The sequence below is a fragment of the Durio zibethinus genome, chromosome 14 (genome assembly GCF_047325235.1).
Source record: "Durio zibethinus cultivar Kanyao isolate XHJ-2024 chromosome 14, ASM4732523v1, whole genome shotgun sequence".
Lineage (NCBI taxonomy): Eukaryota > Viridiplantae > Streptophyta > Magnoliopsida > Malvales > Malvaceae > Durio > Durio zibethinus.
In genome coordinates, this window is record NC_143175.1 from 1821801 (window position 1) to 1840478 (window position 18678).

Below are 18678 nucleotides of genomic sequence, written 5' to 3' on the forward strand. Positions count from 1 at the left end.
TTATATAAAATAATTTAATTAAATTTTAAATTTAGAGTTTAGTTACATGATGAAAAATAATTTTTTGGTATTTTATAAATTGCTTAATTCTTTATTCAGTTGAAAAATAAGAATAGAGAAAAAGATAATAGATATAAAGATTTGAATTTTATATCTGTTATTTATTACATTTTAAATGAAATTATATAAAATAATTGAATTAAATTTTGAGTTTAAAATTTAAGCTACAAGACTAAAAATAATTTCTTGTATTTTATAAATTAAATAATTCTTTCATCTTTAAATTTTGAAATTTCTAAATAAAATTTTTAATCTCTAATTATTGATATGTTCAATTAGAAACATGGGTTTGTATGTGCAATCCCATTAGCATCAAATATTTATTTGGATATCTTTAGTTTGGTTTCAAAAGTATTATTAAAATCATAAATTTTGAATTAAAATAAAATCAAAATTTCTCAATAATTTTAAAAAGCATGAATTTGCAAATTGAAATATGTGGAATTGGTGCACCTTTTCTTTAGCTCAAATAAAAAATACCCAAAATTTTCTCTCACAAACGAGCTGTGATAAACTGATAACTTATCAAACATGTTCTCCTATCCCATGTGAACACTTTACATTGTATCAACTACCTGATATGTTACTATACTGATCTACAAATTCATATCTTTTTTCTGCATGGAATCCTTCAGCTCTGTTTCATACCTAAGTGATTTTACCATTTAAAACTACAAATTGCCTTCAGATCTCACCACATTTGCATCTTTTTTAATTTTTAATTTTAATAATAAAAATTTAAATTCTATCAATTTCAAATAAAAAAATTTTAGACGTATTAAATCGATGCGAAGAATACAATTTTAGAAATTTCGAAAAAGAGAAATAGACCCAAAAAAATCATAAATACTTTAATTATATTATAAAAAATTAATTGAGAACATTTGTAAAGACTTCATACAAACTCATTTTTAGATTAGATTGATTTAATAAGCATAACATAAAGTTGTAACAAAATTAGATAATAAGATTTGAGAATTAAAAAAAAAAAGTATGTATTTATTTGCTTTCTCTTATACAAGCCCTGATGATAAGCATAGTATTCCAATTTTTTCTTTCATTAATTTCATCCACCTAGCATCTTAATTACACTTCAAATTTTGTGTAAAATTTAATGGTTTTAAATTTCAATTAATTCTCTTTTTTCACCTTAAATCTTAAATAATTTTATCTTATTTTCTTTGCATTAATATAAAGTCTCAGATTGAAAGTTTGACCATTTCTCATCAGTGTTACTCCAAACTTAATAGGTAAAGATTTATTGAATTCAGCGCTTAATTCAATTCATTCATAAAATTATTTTTAAAATTTAATAAATTTATATTTTAATATTTAATATTTATAATTTTTTTCTTTATCCTCATATTTCAACTAAAGACATCTTCTTCATATTAAGCACAGAGAAAAGGGAATAAACCAGGCATATGCTAAAGCCTGTCCCCCACTATATTGATTATTTAGCAGGCAAACTCCTCCCAATGACTTTGGTGGGTGGAAAAAGTAAAAAATTATTCAATTAAACCTCTCATTTCATATTAGTTACTTTTGTCAAATGTCGATATGGAAAGAATAGCCAGCTGCCAGTTCACAATTACATGCCTGATTAGAATTCTGCAGATTCCTTGAAAACCTCCATAGCCAATTTTCTTCAGTACATCTGTATGTGCTATATATTACATTGGACCACCAAAAGATGCAAAATCAGATTCCAAAATGAAATCAAAAGAAAATTCAGATTTGGGGATCGAATTTCTCTGCTCAAGGAGTCATTTTCTTAGGAAAAAAAAAGTACACTAGATTCCCATACATAAAAACGCAGAAGAGAAACAACAACAACGACAACTTGTTTTCAAGGCTTTCTCACTTCTTTACATACTTTCATTAACAAAAAGAAAAGTACAGGTGGGGAAAGACAGACAAGAAAGATTCTCAACCTACTGTTTATCTATGTACACTCTCTTGCTTCCTTCTTAAAACATTAAAAAAAAACCCAAAAAAGTACTAAAAATGACTGGTAGGTTCATAGTGGTTGAGCCCCATGTGAAGAAACTCTGTTCTCTATGTGACTTCCGTGGCATTGGAAAACTTGATTCTGTGGAAGTATCCATCATGCAGTTTCTGGTTTGACTTTTACTTTGTTGAGAAGAAAAGCTGGTGACCCGTCCTCTCAAGGGATTTTGATAGGCGGTCCTAAATATTTACATTGATAAGCTATTATGCTTTGCTTTTGACTGATAATTTCCAGCTTTTTTCAATGTTAAATTCAGTCCATTGAAGTTGTTTCCCCTCCATTCAAGATCCAGGGGTGCCCTGCATTTCAGAACAAGGAAGAATTAACAATTAATTCTTTACTTGGATGCTGATAAAGTTGTTAGATGAGGAAAACATGATCAAGTTTTGGGTCTTTGGATTTGAAATCTGATAATTTCCAGGAAGAAAAAAGAAAGTTTCAAAATCAGAAACCAAAACCAAGTCATCCCAATTTTCAATTCAATTCAAAACCAAAACCCACCAAACAGATAAAAATCAACAAAAAAGCAAAAGAAAAGAAAAACTTACTCAAAACTTGTTCTGCAGACCATCTTTTAGAAACATCTCTGCAAATCATCTTCCTCAATAAGTCCTTAGCCTCGGCAGAAACTGACCTGAAAATCCTTGTAGGAAACCTCAAATTCCCTCTCAAAACAGCCTCAAAAATCTCCTCAGCTGTCTCACCATAAAACGGTGTAACACCAGCCAACATAACATACAAAACGACACCAGCACTCCAAACATCAACCTTCTCATTGTATGCTCTGCCCATCACAACTTCCGGAGCAACATAATACGGCGTCCCGACCACCCCATCGACCGAGCCAAGCTCCCCTAACCATGTAGCAGAACCAAAATCACCTATCTTTAACTTACTTCTAAAGTCAAAAAAAATGTTATCAGGTTTAATATCTCTATGAACAATCCCAAACCTGTGACAATGAGCTAAACCTGACATAATCTGTTGCATGTAAGAAGCAGCTTTGGATTCAGACAAATCTGGTTGTAAAATCTGCTCATAAAGAGTGTAAGGCTGGCAAAGTTCGAGGATGAGCTGAAGGTTGTCTTCGGATTCGAACATGTCGTGGATTTGTACGATGTTAGAGTTTGGAGCCAAAAGGGTCATGATCTTAGCCTCGTTTTCTAGACATTCTCGGTCAATGGGGTCTGTAAGAAGGCGTTTGTCAACGGATTTACAGGCGAATGAGGCTTCGGTTATAGGACAAAACACCCGAGATATTGTTCCAAACCGCCCTCTTCCGATCTCTTCACATACTTGGTACTTGTTCTTCAATGTTTCAGTCATTTTATTTTGGTTCTTGAGGTTTTTTGGATCTGGGTTTTCTTTTTTTTTCGATTTTTTTGATGGCTTTTGGTCTTTTTTTGGTTTTGGTCTTGGAAGTTAATTAAACTAATTTTTAGTTTTGTTAGTTTTATAGAGAAGGAAGGAAGGAATTGTTGAGAGGAATATTCGGTGGCTAAAGAGAAAGAAAGGGGGATTCAAGAAGGAAGCCAGTTAAGATACAACACGTTTGCTTGTTTGGGACAATGGAAAAACTGTAATCAAATCAGCGATTAGATGGGAGTTTTCAACTCCAGAAAGTTTGGTTTTTAATTGTTTGTTTTTTTGTTGGAGTTTTTTTTAATATTAAAAAAATAAAATGTGGGGAAATACAATTTGTGAGCCTATTGCAAGATTGAAAAAAATAATTATTTATGAATTTGTTAGATTTAATATAAATAAATATGTTTGAACCGATTTGAATTGAGATGTATTGAATAAATTTCAAGAATTTATTATAATTAAAAAAAAGGATATAATTATTACTTACAATGATTTTTTAAAATTTAAAAAATAAAAAAATATTTTTTTTTAATAAAAAAAAAGAAAGTAAAGCATAACTTTTTTCATGGAATTTAGAGACATCTATACTATTTTAAGAAATATTTTCTTATTTAACACCTTATTTTTAATTAAATTTAATAAGAACAATACATTAATTATAAAATTCTTTGAAAAAGTGCTTTTTAACCAGATTAACATTTTTCTTTTTTGCTTCTTAGATAAATCACTAATTTTTTTGAAAAAAATAATTATTAATTTGCATTTGCTCGGTATAATTGTCAATGAAGAGATAAAGGAAAAAAAATTGAGCCTAAGAGGGGGAAAATAAACCTTGGAAACTTAAATTTTATGTGGATGGCGATGAGATTGAAAATAATTATAATTATAATTAAAAATAAAAATTATTAAAAAAATTTTTAATAAAAAGTTTATATTAAATAAATTTTATTGATGTTAATATTTAAATTTAACTAATGATACAATAAATTCAATCTCACCCATAAATCCAAATTGGCACTTAATTTGCTTCACGACACAGATTTTTCACTGCCAATTTTCCCACCATCAACGATCAGTAAATAAAAGAGAAGAAAAGAACTTGTCAAAATCATCAGTTCTTTTCTTCCATTATTGTCCTCTCTCACCATAGCTGATCTGATCTTAAAACATTGGTGCTTTTCTCACAGGGCACGTCCCCATGTGTCATGTCTCCAAGAAGATGGAAGATGATGTGGTCCATTCATTGTTTCTGGATCAACTTTAATTTGTATTATATATTCATTCAGAAAGATAAAAACAAAGTCCACTTCTCACATCTTTAATTCAATTATTTTGGTTAAGCAGCCAATGGCAACAATCACCTTTTCTTTGCTTCACTCCTTTAGTGGAAACTTTGTGGCATTTTTAATTCCTTTGACAACGAAAGTTAAGTGACACGTCTTATTTACGGAACAGTTGGCAAGCATCAATTTGATTGCCTTCCAGTTTTGCGTAAGGCTAAAAAAAAAAGAATTCATAATTTAGATTTTGATCCTTCATGAAAGAGGTAATAAGATCAAGTCTAATTTGACTTCTATTCACCAATATAGAAATGTTGAATACTTATAAAAAATAAAAATAGGCTGAAATTAGTTGAAGAAGACATCTAAACTTTTTTACCTTTGAAGTTGACATGGCCTGCAATTTTTTTGTTCTATATAAAGGTCACAATTGAGATAAGAAAATAAATTATAAATATTAAGATTTAAATTTTAAATTTATTGAATATCATTTTGTAAGATAATTACATGTTTGCAATTTTTTTTTGAAAAAAAAAATAGATATCAATGATGACGTAATTTAAATAAAGTTCTGTTTGATTTTTTTTATAAAAAAATAAATAATAAACATCAATAAAATTAATAGTAAATAAATCAGAATTTATGATTGATTAAACAAGATCCTTTGCAGATAGCTAGGCAGGTATGTCTCCACAATCAACTTTTCAAATAAATCAGAAACTCTTTAGCTTCTTCACTGGCTTTAAAAGATATGTTTTCTTCTTTTACAAGGTCTAATTTTTTTAGTTCTAGATACCCTAAAAAAAAAAGGAAAGAACCAAGCTTTTGGTTAAAAAAATAAGTCGTGGGAATTGGAAACATATTTTTGAGATCATTTAACCATTGTGGAGGAGTAATAATATTAAGTGATATAATTAAAGCAAAGGGCATCAATTTGAATAGAAAATTGGGTATTGCATGTGGATAAGGCCTTTCTTTTTCTTTTATATAATTTTGGCTAAAATTTTATGGGAAATATATTAAGTGCAAAAGGCCTATTACACCTCTTAATTTGGGGCCAAAACAATGCAATATGGTAAAAAAAAAAAACAGTGTGTTTGTGGTTTTTTTTATTATTATTTACAATGAATTACAAATATTAAAATTTAAATTTCAAATTTATTAAATATTATTTGAATATTTTATTTTTAAATCACATTATTTTATTAAACTCTCTTGATTTCAGATAAATTTGGACATATATGAAATTCTAAATAAATAAATTGCTCAAACAAAATGTATCATATTCTAGAAAGATCATGTATTTCTGTGTGCTATTTTTATCCACTTTCATTTGCAAAAGAGTTAATTAAATTTTTGATACATGCTTATTGGGAAAATGTACAAATTAGTACTTAAAAAAAATAAAATATACAATTAACACCTAAAACTTTAAAATTATGTATTATTTTAATCTAAATTTTAAAATTATTAATTTAACTTGGTTATATGATATTGAACTAGAATAATTTCGTTATATACATATTATTTTTATAAAAATATTAAATGTTTTTATAAAAATATAATGTGGATATCACGTGATAAATAATAATTAATTGATCCCCTAAACAATTTTTATGTTTCAAGTAAAAAAAATTAGATCATTTTTATAAAAAAATATTTATAATATGTATGGTGAATAAATACTTTAATAATATTTGTCAAACACCTCATACATAAGTTGATATGATTAGCGGAATTAGAGTTTAGATTATCATGATACATAACTTGTAAGTTCAAAGTACAAATTGTACATTTTATAAAAAATTAAGATACAAATTGTATATTTTATTTTTTAAAATACTAATTTATATATTTTTCAAAATTCAAATATAAAAAATATAACTAATACTTTGCAAAACCTCCCCCACCACTCACCACCTAGTTTAGGGCTCTATGAGATTCTTGATGAAGTGGAGAAAACCAAATGGGAAAGATACATTGTACAATAGTTTTTTCCATTTTTCTAGTAAGGATCATGCATTTACTTTAATCGATTGCAATAAATTAAGCTTTGCCAGTGGAATAACACCAAATTTGCCATGCCAAAAGCACTCATCACTTACTAACGAATGGTTTGCTGAAATAGTATAAAAAATGTGTTTTTTTTAATTTGGATTTAAATTTGTCGAAAGGTTATAAAAAATAATTTTTTATAAATTTATTAAATTCAATGTAAATAATTCTATTTAAACCGATATGGGAAGAATTAAAAAAAAAAAAAAACCATTCATATGTTATTTACTCAATAAAAATCTTGTCATTTTCATTAGGTATCATGATGTGTTAAATTAAATCTAAACTTCAATATCTGAAGTCGGTTAAAAAGTAAAAAACATTTACCTTTATCAAGGTAAATTGACTCAAGGATTAATTTAAATCTAATTGCTGTGGACTGATTGAAAATTGAATTGGAGAAGATTAGAATAATAAATTGTACTATGGGGGGAAACTTATTACAGCATTCCTATGGTCTTTGCCTTTCATTTTTTTTTTTTACAGGAAAGCATAACCCTAATAATAAATCAAACAAATAGTAAGCCTCTTTGGCCACTAATAACAAATCAAACAAAAAAAAATTTAAAAACAATTCGTGATTAAAATTGTACCCAAAAAAAAAAAAACTTATATTATCCCTCTCACTAATTTGAACTTCCAACACTTTTCGTTTAGAAAAGTTATAGATGTTAACATCCAATAACTTATATTATATTATATTATATATATGTGCGTGTGTCACCCCTTGATTACTTATGTCAGGCCTTACGTTTGTTAACGACGTTTGTCATGCGAAAATTCAATTTCTATTTTTTTCTTTTTGGTTGGAACTACATTAATTCTTACGAGTCTTATCAACAATCACATATTATTTAATATTACTATAAAATTTAAATGTTTAAACGTAATAAAGTGTTGAAATCTCAAGTTTTAACCATTACTTTTTATAAAAAAACATAATTGTATGATTTTTTTTTTTAATAAAAGAGATTGTAATCTAAAGATATGGATAATAGGTGCATGTGTTAATATTCAAATTAAAAACTTACTAAATGTCATCTCTTAAAAGATAATTGTATAAATTAATTGAATTAAACTTTGAATTTTAATAATATGAATTTATGTTAATAATTTAATTTTTTTAATAATGAATTATTATTCTTTCCTATAGATTTGTGTAATTATCAATGGGTTATGTTGTATGATCATGTCCACTTCAAATAAGGTTCTCTTAGCTTAGGTTTGTGCTGACCTAAAAGCATGGTGTGCAATCATGCTTGCTAATAGGTTTTGGTCTTTGTATTAAATTAAATTAATTAATAATTGTGAATAGAATCATTTAGCTAGTTCATATAGTATATCTCGATTATTTCTTTTTGAGTATATACTACTATTTTACAATTATCATATGTGAGAAAGTATGCTTAAGGTGGATGTAGGACGTCAAAGACAATATTTTATTATAGATAATCCGAGGTTATAAGTTAATGAATTTTATGCTAGATTCAATTGATTACCAATGTAATGTCGACTAAAATTCTTTTATATTGATTTCCCATTTCGTTTTGATTACAACCAATAATGCGGTTTGATGGCAATTATTCACTTTCGTTATTGTCTTTTTTTCTCCAATAGTTAGATTTTATTTTATGAATTTTATTTTTATTCTTATTTTGATTCAAACAGAAGTCAAAATCTATGGATAAAAGACGAAGAATTGTTAGTACTATAAATCAAATTTTAATTTTGCGAAAGTTTAACTCTTAAAAAAGATGAATGAACCATTTAAATTAATCTTCGAGTTCATTTTATTTCTCTTTATTTGAATCTAAACTTTTCAAGTTGAAAAAATAAAGTCTAATTGTTAAAATTATTTATCTTCAACAATATTTAGGCATTTAAAGGATTTCATGATTTGATTTTGGGTTGTCATTCTTGTCTCTTTCAATTCCAGTGCTGTAAACGATATGAGGTTTAAATTTTTCCCTAAGAATTTTAAAAGATACCCAACATAAAAAAATCACAATAATTAGCTGAAATCAATATGGTAGAATCAAATAGTGCTAGTTGCAAATAGATTAAGCAAGAATACCACCTTCCCCTCTCAATTCTATGTGCTATGAGCATTGCTACTAGCTTGAGCAAATAAAATTACTAGATTCTCTGCAGAAATGTTGGAACAAAAAATACAAAAACAAGAAAGATAGTAATACAATAATAGCTCAACTTTTGCAAGTGGTAAGCATCTACTTAAACTTAATGCAATAATTTAAGCTATATATGTCAATGAAATGACACCTAAAGTGCCATAACCATTTCCATTATTTGTTAATTAATGATGACTTAGGTTATAATGTAATTAACATATTGTTGGTTATGGCAAGGCATTACTCTAGTGATAGAATGATAGGCCAAGGACATGAGATAAGGATTAAAAGTTCAATTAATAGGTATGGCAATTTGTTGTGTTAGACTTTTATTTTTAATAAAATTTCACCTAAGTGTTATTAAAGATCTATTTCCAATAAAATTGAGATATGCGCTATATAAATAGTCATAAATATTTGTTAAAATTAATAAAAATATTAATTAAAATATTTAGCATTGCAGTATGTAATTGTAAATCTATTAATATTATTACAATTCTGAATACTATTTAAAATATTGATAGAAATGGTGTAAATAGGATTTAATGTTTTAATCGATTAAATGGTTTGTTGTTAATGGTGAATTTCTGATAAAGATTCTTATTTAGGAGAGAAAGAAGAATAAGAAACTTTAAAAGTTGATAAAATCTTCAAGTTGGGCTAGGCTAAGCCTTAGCCGGCCCTAACTTAGTTTTAGCCTTGAACTTGATGTCCTGGATTTATTATGAAGAAAAATAGAGGTGTAAATGATTTATTGTTATTTATAAATTATTCAAGATTTAAATAAAATTTAATTTAATAGTTATCAAATTAAGTTATAGTTTAAAGATTTTGACTTATTGAGTGATTAAAATTTGAATATCTTAATATTTGATTTGAATAATTTAAGAGTTTAATTGAATATTTATGTTTTAATTTATATTATTATTATTTATTATATTTCTAAATTAACATTTAAAATATTTAAGATTAGTTATATTTTTTCATATTTTAATTTATTTTGATGAAAATTTTCACTCTATAATTAAGATTTTTTTTTAATTTCACACAAATTAAGCTTTTATAATATTAGAAAAGTATATGAGTATTATAAATTAACTATTAATTAAAAACTCACTTAATTTCACACAAATTAAGCTTTTTTAATATTAAAAAATGTGAGACTTTATTATTAAATTAATTATTAATTAAAAACTCACTTTTTTATATTTTACAATTATAATTTAAGAACATATTAATAATACATATTTTAAAATATGCATTGACATGCAACGCAAAACGGGCTAACGTATCAGTGACAATAACCTCTTCTTGATTCCACCGCGTTCACGGTGGGACTCGAACCCACAATCTCCCGCTCCGGAGGCGAGCGCCTTATCCATTAGGCCACGCGAACTGATTTAATTAATTTTTAGTATTGTAGTATAAGAGCATTTTGAAGGGAAAATTTCTTTTCCTTTTTCTCAATTTGATTTGCGACTACAGTATCCATATATATTTAATAAAATTGTGATGGAGTTTCAGCGATTTGCTACCATACCATGCACCCATGGCTTGTTGATGACAGCTGATCATTTTAAAAGCAAGAGAAAGCTATGGTAAGACATGAAAAATAATAAAATTTTGTGAAGTTTGGTTTGTTACTTTTTTTTGATAAGTTGTGATGGAGAAAACTCAAATTTGTTTTGTCTCAATCTTACTTCAATACTTGTTGTTATGAATCCTAATTGTATTTGTTATAAACATGTAATTCAGGCACATGGAAAATCATTTCGCCATGGTAATAACAATGGCACTTTCTTTCTTTCATTTTCTTTCCCACCTCATCTTTTACTTGTTCCTACGCAGACAGCTTGGATTGTAATCAAGCGCAATGGTGAACATATAAACCCTTTGTAGTTTTTGGCTTTTGCAATTGTTTATGGAAGAAACTGAAAGCCTTAGAACCACCAGTATCACCAACATTTAAAGGCAGCAGTGTCATTTCTTCAATTTGTTGATTATTGAAGTTGATGTTGACTGCAGGAAGATGGTGAAGATGATGAGAAAAAAAGACTTCTTCGTTCTCTTGCAATAGTTTTTGGTTGCATTGCTCTGTCCTCTCTGGTATGAAATGTTGCTGAACTTCTATTTTCGTCTTCACTAAAGTTGACCAGTTAAAACCTTGCTCCTCTGGCTCTGGGTCTTATAATTAGATATTTCCTTTTTGATTATACTAGTTTCTTTCACGTTTTCATACTTGTCAGTCGAAACATCTAACATCTATCTTCATTTTCTCCTCTTTGTAGCCTCATCGATGAAATTTTGATTGAATTTCTTGCAGGCTTACACAGGTCTTTTGAATTTGATCGAGTATTTTGGCAGTTATAGACCTGACGTTCTCTATAGTAACCAGGCAACAACGTTGAGCGTTGTCAAAAATATTAGGTTTCTTTTAAGTTAATATTATTTGGAATGGACTGGGCTAAAAAGGCCAAGCAATGGGTGAGGGTCCTACTTTAATTATACAAGTTTGAGGGGTCAAAATAAAATATTTATAAGATTAAGATCGACTTGCTCTCCCAGTTACCCTTTTGCCACTTGAACGAGAAAGAAAAGAAAGGAAAAAATATAGAAAAAAAAATGGATTTTTAAGCTTAAAATCCAGAGCTTTTCAATTGAAGAACCTAGGGTTTGTAATTTTAATTTTTGTATTTGAATTAAATCCTGTAAGGCGGATCAAGGAAAAAAAAGTGAGCGAAAATGAGGATTATGATAAAAGGAGGAGTATGGAAGAACACAGAGGATGAGATATTGAAGGCGGCGGTTATGAAATATGGGAAGAATCAATGGGCTCGAATTTCTTCTTTACTTGTTCGTAAATCTGCTAAGCAATGTAAAGCTCGTTGGTATGAGTGGCTTGACCCTTCTATCAAAAAGGTGATTTTCTTTTTCTTTTCTTTTTTTTTGTAATTATCTTTAGCTTTATTAAGACGGGATTGTTTCAAAATTGAGTATTAATGGAATTTTACATTGCTTAATATTGGTTAACTTCTTTGGGTTTCTTATTAAAAGATCAAATCAGCTTTGATATTGAAGCTTTTCAGTGTTTCGATTTATAAGTTAAAAGTGACAAAAGTTAGAACCAAGTGAAGTCTACTTATTAGGAATTGAAGCTTTTTGGTGGTCGAGAATTCAAGTTGCATTCTTGCTGAAAATGGGTATTATTATTTCTCTTTGTGTTGGATTATTAAGGTTAATTTAAGTGTTTTTTTACTTGATTCCTTTTGTTTAAGAAAACTAGCAGTAATTCTGCCTATTTATAAAGTTAATAAATTTGAAGCGATGTGTTTTTGTGATATATGTAGACCGAGTGGACTAGAGAAGAGGATGAAAAACTGCTTCATCTTGCAAAGCTCATGCCAACACAATGGAGAACGATTGCGCCAATTGTTGGTCGGACTCCATCTCAGTGTCTTGAGCGGTATGAGAAACTCCTTGATGCTGCCTGTGCTAGAGATGAAAATTATGAGCCAGGTGATGACCCCAGGAAATTGCGTCCGGGAGAGATTGACCCAAACCCTGAATCAAAGCCTGCACGTCCAGATCCTGTTGATATGGATGAGGATGAGAAAGAAATGCTTTCTGAAGCTCGTGCTCGGTTAGCTAATACTAGGGGCAAGAAGGCGAAGAGGAAAGCTAGGGAGAAACAGCTTGAAGAGGCTAGGAGGCTTGCTTCTTTGCAGAAAAGGAGGGAACTTAAGGCTGCTGGAATTGATACAAGACAACGGAGGAGGAAAAGGAAGGGAATTGATTATAATGGAGAAATTCCCTTTGAGAAGAGGCCTCCTCCAGGCTTTTATGATGTTGCTGATGAAGATAGACCTGTGGAACAGCCTAAGTTCCCAACCACCATTGAAGAACTTGAGGGAAAAAGAAGAGTTGATATAGAAGCGCAGTTAAGAAAGCAGGATATTGCAAAAAATAAAATTGCACAGAGGCAGGATGCCCCATCAGCAATATTGCAGGCCAACAAGATGAATGATCCAGAAACAGTGAGGAAGAGATCTAAACTTATGCTGCCAGAACCTCAGATTTCCAATCATGAATTGGAGGAGATTGCAAAGATGGGATATGCCAGTGATCTTCTTGCAGGGAATGAGGAACTGGCCGAAGGGAGTGGTGCAACTCGTGCTCTTCTCGCAAATTACTCCCAGACACCACGGCAGGGAATGACACCTTTACGGACCCCACAAAGAACACCTGCTGGAAAAGGTGATGCTATCATGATGGAAGCTGAAAATCTGGCTAGGTTGAGAGAGTCCCAAACACCCTTACTTGGTGGAGAAAACCCTGAGCTGCACCCTTCAGATTTCTCAGGGGTCACTCCTAGAAACCAGATTCAAACACCAAATCCAATGTCAACTCCTTCGGCGACTCCAGGAGGTACAGGTCTTACTCCTAGAATTGGAATGACGCCATCAAGGGATGGCTATTCTTTTGGTTTGACCCCTAAAGGAACTCCCATCAGGGATGAGCTCCACATAAACGAAGACATGGATCTACATGACAGTGGCAAACTTGAGCAACTGAGACGAGCTGATCTAAGAAGGAACTTGCGATCTGGACTCAGTAGTCTTCCACAGCCAAAGAATGAGTACCAAATAGTCGTTCAACCACCCCCAGAAGATAATGAAGAACCAGAAGAGAAGATTGAAGAAGACATGTCTGATAGAATAGCTAGAGAAAGGGCTGAGGAAGAAGCACGGCAGCAGGCATTACTTAAGAAGAGATCAAAAGTGTTGCAGAGGGAGCTTCCAAGACCTCCTAGTGCCTCCCTGGAACTAATTAGAGATTCTTTGATCAGGACTGATGTAGACAAAAGTTCCTTTGTTCCTCCTACCTCAATTGAGCAGGCTGATGAAATGGTAAGAAAGGAGCTTCTGTCCTTGCTGGAGCATGACAATGCTAAGTATCCTCTTGATGAAAAGGCAAAGGGGAAAAAAAAAGGTGCCAAACGTACTGCAAATGGATCTATTCCCAGTATAGAAGATTTCGAAGAAGATGAAATGACAGAGGTTTGCCATGCTTTTCACTGGTTATGTTGCCTTTATTTCCTTCTTTCTTACGGAAGTTATGTTTCCGAACCTTAGTGAATTCATGGGACATTATCATCATACTCTGCAGTTGCTTATTAATGTAAGAATTTTTCATTTTGGTGCTTGCTATAGGATTGAGTTGAGTTTTTTGATAAACATTGCCTATCACAGATTTTATTCGTTACGGAGTTCAAACTACCTAAAATCACATTCCAGCAGTTGAAAATAGGTTTTCATTTGCTTCCACCTTATAAATGTTTGGTGTTCGTAAACTTTGCAGTCTACATCTGTCTTACTTGTTCCACAGCACGTAAGGCGATGTACTCTAAATAATTCCATCTTCTGAACCCCACTTACTTCTCACTTTTCGGATTCAGGTTACTGTCAGCCAGATCTTGAGCTTCTTTTTTTTTTTTTTTTGGGGGGGGGGGGGTTCATGATCCTTGACTTTTGTAATAACAGAGATGATATGTGAGCATAACTGATTTATTTTTCTTGGCAGGCTGATTCCTTGATAAAGGAAGAGGCTGAATTCCTTCGTGTGGCAATGGGGCATGAAAATGAATCTCTTGATGATTTTGTGGAAGCACACAATACTTGCCTAAATGATCTCATGTACTTCCCTACTCGTAATGCTTATGGTCTATCAAGTGTTGCTGGAAATACAGAGAAACTTGCGGCTCTGCACACTGAATTTGATAATGTGAAAAAGAAGATGGATATTGATAAGTCAAAAGCAGAAGGCATGGAGAAGAAGTTCAATGTCCTCACGCAGGGTTATGAGGTACATTTTTAGATACATGCTAATAATTTTCATTAATAATTTGCTTCTACTACTATCATCTTAATTTTTATTGCAACTTGTAGCATGCATGTTATAATTTCTATCGTACAGTTTCTGTTATTAATTTTTTTGAGAATTTTTGTAGTGCTTAATAACATTTGCAGAAGCCTTTTATACAGCATATTTTCTTTATTTGTCTGAATCAAGTAAACCTTGATGCCTTGATATCCATATTTGGAAGTAGGGCCGTGGAATTATATACTTGTTGGATTAGAGTTGGATGGGATTATCATGGAACAATTAGCATGTAAAGAAGTACCTGTATAAAGAAAAGAATTTAACGTTTGAGTGAAATGTTGTTTTAAAATTTTCTAGAGAAGCCTATAATTTATCTTTGCTTACTTCGTTTTTTTTTTGTTTTCCTTCCATAGTTTCTACATTACGGTGATTCTTGATGTGGAAAAACCTCCAAGAGTTTGGGGTGGAATCCTGATATTTTACCTTATGAAGGTCTTTTTAGTAGTGTATTTGATTAGAATGTAGGTCATATTTCTTGTTCATTTTAAAGCAGAACTTAGAACTAAATTGTTTAGTAACAATTTCTAACTATATATGTTAAATGGATATGAGAATTGCTTTTATATCTTTTCTAGCAAACAAATTAATGAACTCACTATTTTTATTCTAAAGATAACATGTAGCTAAAGAATAATTGATTAAATTGTGATATCCTTTGAGATTTTAGGTACTCTATATTGGAAATTACATATCGTACTTTTGGTTATGGAACTTGTTTGAAATTCAATTCCTGCTGATATACTAAACAATCAACAATTTGGATGATCAGAGACGGGCTGCAACTCTTTGGCGTCAGATTGAGTCAACCTTTAATCAGATGGATACTGCAGGAACAGAACTTGAGTGTTTTCAAGCATTACAAAAGCAGGAGCAGTTAGCAGCATCACACAGAATAAATGGTCTCTGGGAGGAAGTTCAGAAGCAGAAAGAGCTTGAACAAACTTTACAAAGACGCTATGGGAATCTCATAGCTGAGTTAGAAAGGATACAAAATCTCATGAATATATACAAAGTACAAGCACAAAAACAAGAAGCAGTAGCTGAAAAGGATCGTAATCTTGAGTTGTCTGAGGCTGCAGCAAGTCAATCCGCTGTGCCAAGCACTGGACTTTCTGAACCTGCACCTTCCTCAGAGCATGTTGACTCTTCTCTTGATGGCCACCTAAGCCTGAAAGTTGATATGAATGTCGATTCAGGGAAAGAGCATGCTGCTATGGATATGGAATCAGATGGAAGCGTGTGTGGTAATGTAACTTTGGTTGTGGAAGACAAAGGAGATAATATCACAAAGAGACTTGATGGGATGTCTGGGGATGCTGTAACAAGTTCTGAGGTAGCTGCAGAATCTATAAATCCTGCACAGGAAAGCATCCAACAACAGCTTGAAGGTGAAGGTTTTAATGACCACACCAAGATTGACAATTCTTCTGTCTTGGGTGGAGATACTGCTGAAAAACAAACTGGAATTGAGGAATAGCTGTTTTTGCTCTAAACAAGTTATGAGTTTTGTTGGGCTATGAGGGACTAAGTCATGAAATTCTTCCTCATTCAAGGAGTAATATTTGGCATTGATGTATCCATAACTGCTTCTGTGTTTTGACGAGTGAGAAATATTCCATGGATGCTGGCTATGTTGGAGCAGAGCTTTTTCTGTCATAATTTTTGCATCTTTGTGTTTTCCAGCGCCAGAGTTTATTGTTTCTCTTATAAGAGACCCGGAAAAGCAATACCGGTAATGTTTAACATGTGATTACTATGAGATTTTAAGGAACTATTGTAGTATTTCTTTTTTTTGTTGACATCCTGATTCTCACCCTTCTTTTACTTAGTATATCATTTGTTCATTGGAGGTCCAGGTCTTAAAAACATGAAGGGCCACTCATTGGTTGCTTTGGTACACCATCTCTTTTCCCTTGGACTTGCCACATGCATAACTGGTTTTCACAAGAGATGATGAAGTTACTAGATAAGAGGCATCTTAATTATACTCTGTACCAATAATTTGTAGGGATTTTCGTTCTTTTCCCAAAATAAACTTTTCAGGAAAGTTGAAAAATTATTTTCCATTTGACCCAGATTACCCTCTTGATAGTTGATCCAGCTTCGTTTGATTGACAATCTATTGCTAGTTTGCAGATTGTTTTCTTTAGACTTTTCCTCAACATTTTCCTTTCCACCATATTTTCCATGTCCAAACATAACCTTAACCTATATAACCATGCCATACCATGCCATTAAAGTTTGAACGTGTCAATTTCAATTGGATTATGGTTTTTGTGAATGAAAATAGTGAGACTCTGCATGTAAAATGATAAAAGCATGTAACAAATTGTCCTTAATCTAATCGAGTGACAATGACAAAGGAATGTTTTAATGGTGATGAATTTGTGCTTACATATGGACACCACAACTAAAACAAGACAATCTTCACTTTCAAGTTAAAAAACTTTCCACCATGCCAAGCTTAAAGAAAAACTAACATTTGTGGTTTTTTGTAAGTACTTTTTGTAATATGACAAACTTAAACTTGAAGATTTCTGCCATGAAAGGAATAAATATAAACAATTATAGGACATTTTTGCAGTGGAGTCATTTCCCCCATGACTTGTTTAGACGAGATGGGACTTGAATTCAACAAACAAAGCTATGGATTGCTATGAAGTTTCCTCATTTTTGTTGCTATTCATCATTTTGATGAACAGTAGAAAAATTAATTTTAAAATAACATAATATTATGATAAATTCTTTTTATAGATCATCCAAATGAAGCTTGAAGCCTATTTATTATTTGCTTATGATAGCAAATTTAATCATCCTTCATGGTTTCTGTAGCTTCCAACTCTATTCCAAAATTGTCTATCCTTGAGTTTTGGGAGCAACAATCATGTATTCATATATGAAATATTTGAAAATCTTTCATTTTTAAGTTTAATTCTTATTGTATGTTATTTTAATTTTATTTTATGTTAATTATTTATTTATTTTTTAATACTAAATATAATGGTTTAGTTAAAATTAAAATAGATAGCTAATACAGAAACTAACATGAACTCCCACAGGATAAAAAAAAAAGATAGAAATTAAATAAATTATATCAATTCGAAATTAAACAATTTGTGAATTTCAATAAATAATTCACGAATTATAGATAATTTTAATCAATTAAGATAAAATATAAAAATTAAACTTAATTTAAACCCATTTTGTAAATTACCTCAAACTTATAAATTATGGAATTAGATACTCGTAAAAAGTAATATCCACTGTCGATTAGCATGTCATTCACATTTCTTGAAAACAAATGAAAAAAAAAAAAAAAGGACATGTCATTCAGCCATTGTTGTGTAAATGTCAAGTCAATTCACGATTAAACAGAAAAGGACAACCATCTAAGGATAAAAAACAATGGGCGAGATGCCAAACTACTTTCACATAAATCAAACAAAATGATGGACAGTTTCTTTATCTATAATTTCATTTCAAGTTAAAGAATAATTAATATTTTTTAATGACTATCAAATTGATCAAATACTTTTTAATCTTAATGATATATATATATATATATTGAAATTAAATAGATAAAAAATTAGGATCCTCAATTAATAAATTTACTTCTATAACATAAATGATTTTAAATCTTAATTTTACAATTGTTTTAAACCATGTAATAATAAAGATGATAATAATTTAGATTAGATTGGATCAAAATTTATTTAATTTTTTAAATAATATATAATATTATAAATTTTTAAAAATTAATTTAAATTTAAATTAATTTTTTAAAATTGATTTTATTCTAATCAAATTTTATATATTAAGTATGGTTCATTCATTTTTA

The 18678-nt window shown here is 30.2% G+C and overlaps 2 protein-coding genes and 1 non-coding gene across 6 annotated transcripts; 1 reads left to right on the plus strand and 2 right to left on the minus strand.

The window, feature by feature from the left end:
* Positions 1 to 1903: 1903 nt before the first annotated feature.
* Positions 1904 to 3495, minus strand: LOC111293969 (phosphoenolpyruvate carboxylase kinase 1-like). Of its 2 annotated transcripts, XM_022887056.2 has the most exons (3): positions 3043 to 3495; positions 2620 to 2925; positions 1904 to 2370 (listed from the first exon to the last, which is right to left on the minus strand). In XM_022887056.2, exons 1-3 carry the CDS (start codon positions 3395 to 3397, stop codon positions 2324 to 2326), a joined length of 708 nt encoding a protein of 235 aa, XP_022742791.2. In that variant the 5' UTR covers positions 3398 to 3495; the 3' UTR covers positions 1904 to 2323. The 2 variants fall into 2 exon arrangements, with proteins under 2 accessions (XP_022742791.2, XP_022742790.2); XM_022887055.2 differs by having other exon boundaries at positions 2620 to 3495.
* A 6728-nt stretch (positions 3496 to 10223) lies between these two features.
* TRNAR-CCG (transfer RNA arginine (anticodon CCG)) lies at positions 10224 to 10296 on the minus strand. The gene has a single exon. It is a non-coding gene; the product is annotated as a tRNA-Arg (tRNA).
* Positions 10297 to 11475: 1179 nt separating this feature from the next.
* LOC111293860 (cell division cycle 5-like protein) lies at positions 11476 to 17001 on the plus strand. 3 transcript variants are annotated; one of them, XR_016327338.1, is made up of 5 exons: positions 11476 to 11819; positions 12248 to 13957; positions 14481 to 14762; positions 15610 to 16572; positions 16697 to 17001. XR_016327338.1 is itself a non-coding variant. In XM_022886883.2 (4 exons), exons 2-4 carry the CDS (start codon positions 12299 to 12301, stop codon positions 16315 to 16317), a joined length of 2649 nt encoding a protein of 882 aa, XP_022742618.2. In that variant the 5' UTR covers positions 11476 to 12100; positions 12248 to 12298; the 3' UTR covers positions 16318 to 16639. The 3 variants fall into 3 exon arrangements, 2 of the variants coding, with proteins under 2 accessions (XP_022742618.2, XP_022742617.2); XM_022886883.2 differs by lacking the exon at positions 16697 to 17001 and having other exon boundaries at positions 11476 to 12100; positions 15610 to 16639; XM_022886882.2 differs by lacking the exon at positions 16697 to 17001 and having other exon boundaries at positions 15610 to 16639.
* The last annotated feature ends 1677 nt before the right edge of the window (positions 17002 to 18678 follow it).

Bases quoted from the DNA above. Each gene is read 5' to 3' on its own strand.
- LOC111293969 (XM_022887055.2), bottom strand. From the start codon at position 3,397: ATGACTGAAACATTGAAGAACAAGTACCAAGTATGTGAAGAGATCGGA. The intron at 2,371-2,619 runs GTAAGTTTTTCT...TCTGAAATGCAG, and splicing joins GTCTGCAGAACAAGTTTTGA to GGCACCCCTGGATCTTGAAT.
- LOC111293860 (XM_022886882.2), top strand. From the start codon at position 11,643: ATGAGGATTATGATAAAAGGAGGAGTATGGAAGAACACAGAGGATGAG. The intron at 11,820-12,247 runs GTGATTTTCTTT...TGATATATGTAG, and splicing joins TTGACCCTTCTATCAAAAAG to ACCGAGTGGACTAGAGAAGA. The intron at 14,763-15,609 runs GTACATTTTTAG...TTGGATGATCAG, and splicing joins TCCTCACGCAGGGTTATGAG to AGACGGGCTGCAACTCTTTG.